The 11348-nt window shown below is 47.9% G+C and overlaps 1 protein-coding gene across 2 annotated transcripts in view; it reads right to left on the minus strand.

The window, feature by feature from the left end:
• Nucleotides 1–10924, minus strand: part of LOC140738089 (interleukin-8-like) — a 43336-nt gene extending 32412 nt beyond the window's left edge. The window contains exons 1-4 of one of the 2 annotated variants that reach the window (XM_073065189.1): nucleotides 10773–10924; nucleotides 10329–10458; nucleotides 10119–10198; nucleotides 8667–9538 (exon numbers count right to left, since the gene is read on the minus strand). In XM_073065189.1, the coding sequence (XP_072921290.1) occupies nucleotides 9519–9538; nucleotides 10119–10198; nucleotides 10329–10458; nucleotides 10773–10833 (291 nt within the window). In that variant the 5' untranslated portion in view covers nucleotides 10834–10924 and the 3' untranslated portion in view covers nucleotides 8667–9518. Of the gene's footprint in view, nucleotides 1–8666; nucleotides 9539–10118; nucleotides 10199–10328; nucleotides 10459–10772 lie in introns of those variants that run through there. The other variant, XM_073065188.1, reaches the window with a different exon arrangement.
• Nucleotides 10925–11348: the final 424 nt, after the last annotated feature.

The raw sequence follows: 11348 nt of genomic DNA on the forward strand, positions 1-11348 counted from the left end.
CTGATCCAGTCATCATCTCCTCTGCAGCCTCTCTAAAGCTTCCCATCCTCACTATAATGAAATCAGAAATGAACAGAATTCTCCATAACTTCCGTCACCTCCAACGGGATCCTACCACCAAGCTCATCTTTCCCTCTCCTCCTTTCTGCTTTCCACAGGGATCGCTCCCTATGTGACTCCCTTGTCCACTCGTCCCCCCATCCCTTCCCACCGATCTCCCTCCTGGCACTTATCCTTGTAAACGGAACAAGTGCTACACCTGCCCTTACACTTCCTCCTCACCACCATTCAGGGCCCCAGACAGTCCTTCCAGGTGAGGCGGACACTTCACCTGTGAGTCGGCTGGTGTGGTATACTGCATCCGGTGCTCCCGGTGTGGCCTTTTATATATTGGTGAGACCTGATGCAGACTGGGAGAACCATTTCACTGAACACCTACGCTCGGTCCGCCAGAGAAAGCAGGATCTCCCAGTGGCCACACATTTTAATTCCACGTCCCATTCCCATTCCGATATGTCAATCTATGGCCTCCGCTATAACATATAACCATATAACAATTATAGCACAGAAACAGGCTATCTTGGCCCTTCTAGTCTGTGCTGAACGCTTACTCTGACCTAGTCCCACCTACCTGCACTCAGCCCATAACCCTCCATTCCTTTCCTGTCCATATACCTATCCAATTTTACTTTAAATGACAATACCGAACCTGCCTCTACCACTTCTAATGGAAGCTCGTTACACACAGCTACCACTCTGTGAGTAAAGAAGTTCCCCCTCATGTTACCCCTAAACTTTTGCCCCTTAACAAACAACTCATGTCCTCTTGTTTGAATCTCCCCTACTCTCAATGGAAAAAGTCTATCCACATCAACTCTATCTAACCCCCTCATTATTTTAAATACCTCTATCAAGTCCCCCCTCTACCTTCTATGCTCCAAAGAATAAAGACCTAACTTGTTCAACCTTTCCCTGTAACTTAGGTGCTGAAACCCAGGTAACATTCTAGTAAATCTTCTCTGTACTCTCTCTATTTTGTTGACATCTTTCCTATAATTCGGTGACCAGAACTGTACACAATACTCCAAATTCGGCCTTACCAATGCCTTGTACAATTTTAACATTACATCCCAACTCCTAAACTCAATGCTCTGATTTATAAAGGCCAGCATACCAAAAGCTTTCTTTAAATGAAAGACTAAGGTCATAAAAAACTGATTCTGAATTTTACAGAAAAGCTGTCCAAAAAATTTTTTTAGAAGTAGATGTGAAGTATTGCTCAACTTGTCCTGGCTAGTCTTACAAACAAACAACCAGAGACGATACACACAGAGTCCACTTTATTAGGTACATCCGAGCACCTGCTCATTCATGCAAATATCCAATTAGCCAATCATGTGGCAGCAACTCAATGCATAAAAACATGCAGACATGGTCAACTGCTGCATTCAGAAGCTCGCACAACTCTGACAGGTTTACCTATGCTCTGTCCGCCAGAGAAAGCAGGATCTCCCAGTGGCCACACATTTTAATTCCACGTCCCATTCCCATTCTGATATGTCTATCCATGGCCTCTTCTACTGTCAAGGTGAAGCCACACTCAGGTTGGACGAACAACACTTTATATTCCAGCTGGGTAGCCTCCAACCTGATGGCATGAACACTGATTTCTCTAACTTCCGTTAATGCTCCTCCTCCCCTTCTTACCCTATCCCTTAATCATTTATTTATTATTTTTTCCTTTTATACCTCTTTCTCTGTCCCTCTCACAATCACTCTTTGCCTGCTCTCCATCAACCTCTGGTGCTCCCCTCCCCCTTCTCCCTAGGCCTCCCTTCTCTAGCTCTGTATCACTTTTGCCAATCACCTTTCCAGCTCTTAGCTTCATCCCACCCCCTCCGGTCTTCTCCCATCATTTCGCATTTCCCCCTCTCCCCACTACTTTCAAATCTCTTACTATCTTTCCTTTCATTTAGTCCTGACGAAGGGTCTCGGCCTGAAACGTTGACAGCGGTTCTCCTTATAGATGCTGCCTGGCCTGCTGCGTTCCACCAGCATTTTGTGTGTGTTGCTTGAACACAATACTGGTGTCTTCATGAATTTGTTTGGTCATTTCCTTGAAGAATTCAGTGAAGCTTGTGAGACATTACCTGTCCTTCACAAACCCATGATGGCTGCTCCTAAAGTAGTCTATGCTGTCCCAAATGTAAATCCTGTCTCTAAGACTATTCTCCAGTCATTTTCCCACCACTGATCTAAGATTCACTGGTCTAAAATTCCAAGAGTTATGCATTAACAAAGGAAAAAACACTTACTTGCCCTCCAATACTCTGGTACAACTCCTGTGACCAGTGAGGATGCAAAGATTATCATTAAAGATGCAGCATTCTCTTCTTTTGCTCTCTTAGTAACCAGGGGTGTACCTCGTTCAATCTCAGGGACTTACTGTGGTGAACTACGTATACCTGTCTGGACACGCCCCTCTGCTGACTGCTCCTGTGGCTCCTCCCACAGACCCCTGTATAAAGGCAATTGGAGGCACTGCTCCTCCCTCAGTCTCCAGGATGTTGTGGTCACTTTTGCTGCTATAAAAGCCTATCGTTCGCCTCCCGTCTCCAAGAGTTACTGATGGTGCATCAATTTTATTAGCAGCAATTTTAAAACCTGGAGAGCATTTTACGACCGGACAGGTTGGACATTGACCCTCAATCTCTGGAAGCCAAGCATCGCTTTTGAACTCTGGCTTGCATGCTTCCAATCGTACCTGGAGGAGATTCATGTGACCGAGCCGGCAATGATGCACAAAATTCTCCTCTCCAGGGTCAGTCTGCAGGTCTACTCCCTAGATCAGGGACCTGCTGACCTACCAAGGGGCACTGGACGCCCCTCAAAAGACACTATCTGCGGCCGGTGAACACCGTCTATGCAAGACATCGCTTAGTGACACGGCGGCAGTGGGCCGGAGAGTTGAGCGCTGAGTTTGTCCGGGCCCTACAGACACTTGTGCGGGCCTGCGACTGCAGGGGACTGACGGCCGAACAGCATGCAGAGCTCCTGGTACGAGACGCCTTCGTTACGGGGATCAGGTCAGTGTACGTGCGCCAGCGGCTGCTGGAAAACTCTGATCTTACCTTACGTTCAGCGATCAAGCGGCCTCAACCTCAGCTGCTGCCAGTCGCGTGTCTGTGAAGTCCCCACAACCCTCCGGCGTATCGACCATGGCTGCTGCCAGTCGCGTGTCTGTGAAGTCCCCACAACCCTCCGGCGTATCGACCACGGCTGCTGCCAGTCGCAATTCCGCGCAGTGTTACTTCTGCAGACTCGAAAAGCACCCCCGAAAACGCTGCCCGGCCCGAGAAGCTACCTGCTCCAGCTGCAGCAAGAAGGGCCATTTCACCAAGGTCTGTAAGTCTGAACCACGAGCGGGGTCGGGCAGCACTGCGTATGAGGCATGGGGTTCACCATCTTGCCTGCCCGCCGCGTGCGAGGCATGGGAGCGGCCATCTTTGTCGGCGCCACCTCGCCCCGCCCTCGACCCACAGGTGCTTACCGGGCACCAAGACGGCGATTCAACTCTGGCCTCCGTGACCCTCGACCAAAGCGCTCCACACCAGCTTGCAAGGTCAATGATGGACATCCTGGTGGAGGGGCACAGGACTCGCTGCCTGTTTGACATGGGCAGCACTGAGAGTTTTATTCACCCGGACACGGTGCAACGCTGCAGACTCGTGACATGGCCGGTAAGCCAGAGGGTCACCATGGCTTCTGGGTCGCATTCCACGGACATCGGGTGGGTTGTGTAGCGACATTGGTGGTGCAGGGCACAGAATATCGGGACTTTGCGTTATTGGTCATGCCTTAACTGTGTGCCCCTGTGCTATTGGGGCTCGACTTCCAGAGCCACCTCGAAAGTGTGACTATGGCATATGATGGGCCCCTCCCACCAATCACTGTCAGAAATCCTCAGTTTTGTGGGGCTTTGTCATATACCCCGCCACTGACCAGACACACACACCGACCCACACATCCCACCCAACACCATGACGACAACCGCGCTACTGACACCACTCGCAGCCTCTCCACCCTCAAGATCCCTCCCCCACCGCTGTTCGCCAACCTGACCCCCTACTGTAAACCTGTGGCAACTAAAAGCAGGAGGTACAGCGCGGGGGACAGGGCCTTCATTAAGTCAGAGGTGCAGCGGCTGCTCAGGGAGGGGATCATTGAGCCAAGCACAAGTCCTTGGAGGCCCAGGTGGTTGTTGTTCGGACTGGGCAGAAAAATAGGATGGTCGTGGACTATAGTCAGACCATCAATAGGTTCACGCAGCTTGACGCGTACCCCCTACCCCGTATTGCGGATATGGTCAACCAGATAGCTCAGTACAAGGTGTACTCGACCATAGACCTAAAATCCACTTACCATCAGCTCCCCATCCGCCCGGAGGACCGCCCCTACATCGCCTTCGAGGCGGACGGCAGGCTCTATCACTTCCTGCGCATCCCATTCGGTGTCACGAATGGTGTTTCTGTCTTCCAGAGCGAAATGGACCAGATGGTGGACCAGTGGCAACTGAAGGCCACGTTCCCATATCTGGATAACATCACCATCTGTGGTCACGACTGGCAGGATCACGACACCAACCTCCAATGATTTTTCCAAGCGGCCAAAGCTCTTAACCTTACCTATAATAGGGACAAGTGTGTATTCAGAACCACCCGACTTGCTATCCTTGAGTATGTCGTGGAGAACGGGGTCATTGGCCCTGATCCCGACCGTATGCACCCCCTGTTGGAACTCCCTCTTCCCACCAACCCTCAGAGCCCTCAAACGGTGCCTGGGCATCTTTTCCTATTACGCCCAATGGGTCCCTCACTACGCAGACAAGGCCCGCCCCCTGGTCAAGTCCACCGCATTTCCCCTCTCAGCCGAGGCCCATGCGGCCTTCAGCCGCATTAAAGGGGACATTGCCAAAGCAACGATGCATGCGGTGGACGAGACCATTCCCTTCCAAGTAGAGAGTGACGCCTCCAACTTCGCGCTGGCTGCTACCCTCAATCAGGCAGGCAGGCCAGTAGCATTCTTCTCTCGTACCCTTCAAGGCCCTGAAATTCGGCACCTCCACGGTGGAGAAAGAAGCCCAGGCCATAGTGGAAGCAATTAGGCACTGGAGGCACTATCTCGCCGGCAAAAGGTTCACCTTACTGACCGACCAGCGCTCAGTTGTGTTCATGTTCAGCAACCAACAGCAGGGCAAAATCAAAAATGATAAAATTTTGAGGTGGAGAATCGAACTCTCCACCTACAACTATGACATCCTGTACCGGGCCTGGAAGGCTCAATGAGCCCCCTGATGCCCTATCCCGGGGAGCGTGTGCCAGCGCGCAGCTCGACCAGCTATACGCCCTCCATGCAGATCTTTGCCACCCAGGGGTCACCCAACTTTACCATTTTGTGAAAGCCCGGAACCTGCCTTACACCCTTGAGGAAATCAGGACGATGACCAGGGACCGCCAGGTCTGCGCTGAGTGCAAACCGCACTTCTACCGTCCTGACAAGGCACAACTTATCAAGGCCACCTGCCCCTTTGAGCAACTGAGTGTCGACTTTAAGGGCCCCCTTCCTTCCACCGACCGCAATGTCTATTTTCTCAACATAATCAACGAGTACCCGTGGTTCCCCTTTGCCATCCCCTGCCCCGATACCATTGCCACGTCCGTCACAAAAGCCCTGCACCAGCTCTTCACTCTGTTCGGATACCCCTGCTATATCCACAGTGATAGAGGGTCCTCGTTTATGAGTGACGAGCTGCGCCAGTACCTGCTGGCTAGGGGCATTGCTACTAGTAGGACCACGAGCTATAATCCCCGGGGAAATGGACAGGTGGACAGGGAGAATGCCACTGTGTGGAAGGCCACACTCTTAGCCCTTAGGTCAAAGGATTGCTGGTCTCTAGTTGGCAGGAGGTCCTCCCCGAGGCACTCCACTCCATCCGCTCTCTGTTATGTACGTCACCAATGCCACCCCTCATGAGCGACTCTTTTCTTTTCTCAGGAAGTCTGCCACTGGGGCCACCCTACCGACTTGGCTGACATCCCAGGGCCAGTGCTGCTCCGGAAACATGCGAGGAGCAATAAATACTCCCGATGGTCGAGAGGGTTCACCTACTTCATGCGAACCCCCAGTATGCCTACGTGGTCTTACCTGATGGGTGGAGGACACGGTCTCTGTCCACAACCTGGCACCCGCAGGAGCACCAGACCCCTACCCCAAACACTCCACGGTGACTATGAAGCCCGTACCCACCGAGGTGTATACCCACGAGACACCGCACACACCAAGCCTTACACAGACTCCTCACGACACTCCCATACCAGGCGCCTCGCAGACGCATGAGGGATCACTGACGCCTAGTGGGCTGACACCTCAAGTCAGGCCGGAGCCAGCACGACCACCGTCACCGGTGCAATCACCACCGGCACCTGTGCAATCACCACCGTCACCTGTGCAATCACCACCGTCACCGGTGCAATCACCACCGGCACCTGTGCAATCACCACCGTCACCGGTGCAATCACCACCGGCACCTGTGCAATCACCACCGTCCACCGGTGCAATCACCACCGGCACCGGTGCAATCACCACCGTCTCCGGTGCAATCACCACCGGCATCTGTGCAATCACCACCGTCACCGGTGCAATCACCACCGTCTCCGGTGCAATCACCACCGGCATCTGTGCAATCACCACCACCGGCACCTGTGCAATCACCACCGTCACCGGTGCAATCACCACCGTCTCCAGTGCAATCACCACCGGCATCTGTGCAATCACCACCGGCACCTGTGCAATCACCACCGTCACCGGTGCAATCACCACCGGCACCTGTGCAATCACCACCGTCACCGGTGCAATCACCACCGTCTCCAGTGCAATCACCACCGGCATCTGTGCAATCACCACCACCGGCACCTGTGCAATCACAGCCGGTGCTACGTAGATCACAGCGACAGATTCGACCACCTGATAGACTTAACCTGTAAATATACTTGTAAGAAACTTCGCCACATGGGGACTCTCTTTTAAAACAAAGGGGGGGGGGGGGGTGAATGTGGTAAACTATGTATATCTGTCTGGACACGCCCCTCTGCTGACTGCTCCTGTGGCTCCTCCCACAGACCCCTGTATAAAGGCGATTGGAGGCACTGCTCCTCCCTCAGTCTCCAAGATGTTGTGGTCACTTTTGCTGATAATAAAAGCCTATCGTTTGCCTCCCATCTCCGAGAGTTATTGATGGTGCATCACCTCACCATTTGTGAAGGTCCCTCCCACTGGTGAATAGTGAAACAAAGTAGTCATTGCCACCTTCAAATTCATGTTTCTTCTTTTATCCCTGATCGGCCCTACATTAAGCTAGTCGTCCTCCTGTTCTTCTATATAGTATGCGTAGAATGCCTTGGGTTTTTTTATTAATCTTACTCAATAAGTCCTCATGTTCTTTTCTGGCTCTCCTAAATCCATTCTTCATCTCTTCCTGGCTGCTCAAGGTCCAAAATTTCAGTTTCTGCTTTGATGTTAATTGCATAGTACAACCAGTGTGCCTGTGTTAAGTTACAATGATAAAAGTGTGTAAATTACCCTGACAAATTATTTTTGCTTTTCTCAACTATTCCAGAATTCAGTAACATTCTCTCTGTGCAGTTGACTACTTGTGGGAGAGAGTTCCAAACATCCACCACTTGTGGCCCATCCTCCAGACCCAGATTCTGCTAAGAAATCATCCTTTAACCAAGACAATCTCATAAACCCTGAAAGACCAATATCATGTTTCCAAGGCAGGGGTCACAACTAGCCCAGTGTGATTTTACCAACGATGGGCTCAGCAATTTAAACTTGCCAGCATTTAAGTTAAATGTACAGAGAGTCATGAGGCAAACTTGAGTAAAACCATATGGACACATTGTACATAGTGTTTATAATAATTATCCCTTAAAATTATGTCTGTTATGACATGCATCCAACCACGTCAACCTCTGAGGTTTATATGCTCTAACTCTCCAGAAATTCAACAGCTGGCATGGTCTCCTTAAAGATTCAGACCCACCCCGCTAATTGGCAACCACCTTTTGGTGACAGGATTTTAATATTTAAAGTGCACCTGAACCAGAGTTCAGTGCTCAGTTGTCAGCTGTACTTCAGATTCTTGTTGAGCATCCGGTTTGAAATCCTGTCTGCATTTCAGTCTTGTATCATGACTCGGATATTCCAACATCGGGTCCTAACCATCCTCACTTAGGTCTATCTTAACACCCCATTTTCTTAATTCTAGTCGCATAAGACATTAGATTTAAACAGACATTTGTAAAACTCTCTAAGATCCCACTGACATTGTGTAAATTTGGCCCTTGACCCATTGCTCTTTAGTTAGTTCATTTATTAAATGGAGATGCACAGGACTATATACTGAAAATTAAAAAGCACCGACAGCAAATTCTTCATGGAAAATATAATTTATTTTAACCTCTCAGGAATGCTCAAAAATTCATTCATATATATCAAATGTCCAGACTACATGGATGATAAACAGAATCCAGTCCAGTAAAAGCTCCCTCAAGACAAAATATTTCTATCACCATATAGACCATAAGACCATAAGGTCTTATAGACTTCATTCTCATTTAAAAGTCTCATTTCTTCCAGTGATTATCAGTCTATTAGCAGCACTAAAATGTAGGTACTTCACATTAAAACTACATCTGTGGAGCATTTACTTCAACACGTTTTGGATAGATCCTAAAATCTGACACAGTGAACAGTGTTGCAGTAAAAAAGCACAAAGTGATTTTCAAGCATTTGTTCTGATATTTCAACATAAGAATGCTTCACTCAAATTAGAACAAACACATTTGGTCAAAAGTATTTTCATCCAGTATATCACTGATCCTGAACAGTATTTAAGCAGGAAAGGGGAAGGTTGGAGTGGGAATCATTGCAAACAATCCCATGGGTCCTCCTGCTTTAATTTCAGGGATGGGAGAGAGCACAGTCCAGCACCCCATCGCTGGCATCCCTTGTGGCCTGAGATCATTTTAGCACTGTCGTCTTGGAAATTAATCAACAGATTTATTTTTTCATCACCATCATCTCCCAACCTCACAGCTAAAATTAAGTCTTAGCAAATGACTCCGGACTCATTTACACTTTTCCACAGGTTTACAGATCACAGAATTTACTTTAATTATCATAAATGGCACAAAAAACATTGAATTTGCACAAAGCTTAATACAAACATCAGATGGAATCATCAAATGTAAACAGATAGCACAGCAGGCTTTAGACATGTCATGTGACAGGGAGGAACTCCAAGATCACTCTCAGAAGACAATGAAGAGGAGACACTGGAATGAACCACTGGATGGTGACATCACAGAGTTAACACCCGGAGCTGAGCTTCCATCATTCCCTATTGGATAATCCAGAGATGGAATTGATTCCCTCATTTTACAGCTTCAGTTTTTTTATTTATTTTGTTTCTCACCTGTAAAATAATTGAATAAATTGTATCATTACCCACAGTGATTCAGCATATAGTGTCTAAAGCAACAAAATTAAAAGAACTTTCAAACTGACTTTCCACAAAAAGATGCCTTGGAAACTTGCTCACATCTCATTGATATTGCAAAAGGCATTAACCAAACTGCATCGTACTCCGTTCAAGTTCATTCCTAACTTTGCCCAAAGGTACACTATGCAAGCAGATACCAAGGCATTAGCATTTGTGCCAAGGTAAAAGTACTAATAACTATCTTGGCATTAACATTGCTATTGTCCCTGGCATCAACAGTTCATTATCTACTATATTGACCTGAGTTGTCATCTTCAAACACACATTTTTCAATCTCTACTTCCTGGTCCCTACCACAGTTGTGAGAGGATCAGCTCTCTCAGCAAACATTGTGAAAGAGTTCGCTGTCATTCCAGGTTACGGCTGGAACGACAGTGAGGAGCAGACAGCACCCTCCACTATGAAGGACCAGAGTCACACAGCAAAAATAATTCATTACATCTACGTTACTTAACAGGTAAAGTCTGAATTTTGGCAAATGCCAAACACTGACCTTTCATGGCTGTTAAGAGAGCCTGCAACCACTTGGCATCAGGATCCACACACACTTTCTTCTCATTTTTCAGGGTGACACTGTGGAAAGAAAGAGTCATTCAAATTTAATTTGCAGAAATGGTATGTCTCCTCTTGAAGTGCACAGTTTATGAAACAAACATCAGTAAAGGAATAAAGTTAAAGGTGATAATCTGGCTGCTTTACTCACATTATCTCTGCTCTCTCACAGTGCGATCCACTGGGAATGTATTTCAAGCTCCTGATGGACTTCGGATGAATAATATCGAAGCTGGTCTGAACGCATTTGCACCGTCCTTCCTCTCCTGGAATCGGAACACCTGAGGAGAGATTATATTCACTTAGATTTCATTGTTGCTTCAGGGAGAGCAAAGCCTGTAAAACTTGCTGATATTCCTCCAGCATTTTTGTTTCATCAAAGCATGACCAGAGAGGAGCTTGCACATCTCACTCTCAAATGTTGCAGTAGAGCTGCATGGATTAATCTTATATAAATCTGATGCTCACGCAATTTACAGTTACAGGTATTTAAATATTCCGCACTTTAATTGCTCTCTAACATTGTAATCTATACAGGAACCACAAGATATGTACATCACTTGAATAAAGCTCCAGTTCAGACATTTCAACATACCCTGTGCAGCAATGGCACACAGAAGGAGGATGAGGATGGTTACAGTGGCTGTTCTCTCCATCTTCCACTTGGTACTGCTGAAGAGATGTCTGCTGAAGGATCGTATGTTCAATGCAGCAGGTCTCTGCAGAATCACCTTTACACTCAGACATCCAGTGAGCCCCTATTTATGGGAATTCTCTTCTCTCATTTGCATAACCTCTTGCAAGGAACTCTGCCAAACACTGACGCCTGAAGTAGGGAATTTCCCTGCTCCCAATTCAGATCCACTTTCACTTCTGTAGCTTTACATTTCAGCATGTGTGTGGTGTAGAACTGCAGTTAGATTATCTGTCAATATAGATGTTGATTCTGTTCTGCACAATGAGAAAAATGTATAATTCACTTTTTGCACAGAGTGGTGCAAAATGAACCAACTGTTTCCTTCCATGTTCCAGAAATCTAATTTACTTCTCACAGGCTTGGAAATTCTGCAGATCAGGAGAACAAGATGGAATTTATACCTGCGGTTTCCAAGCAAATCTCCCCCACTCTTAATCTGCACACTACAGCATGTCTCTGTTCACCTGAATGCTG

The sequence above is a fragment of the Hemitrygon akajei genome, chromosome 13, assembly GCF_048418815.1.
Source record: "Hemitrygon akajei chromosome 13, sHemAka1.3, whole genome shotgun sequence".
Taxonomy (NCBI): domain Eukaryota; kingdom Metazoa; phylum Chordata; class Chondrichthyes; order Myliobatiformes; family Dasyatidae; genus Hemitrygon; species Hemitrygon akajei.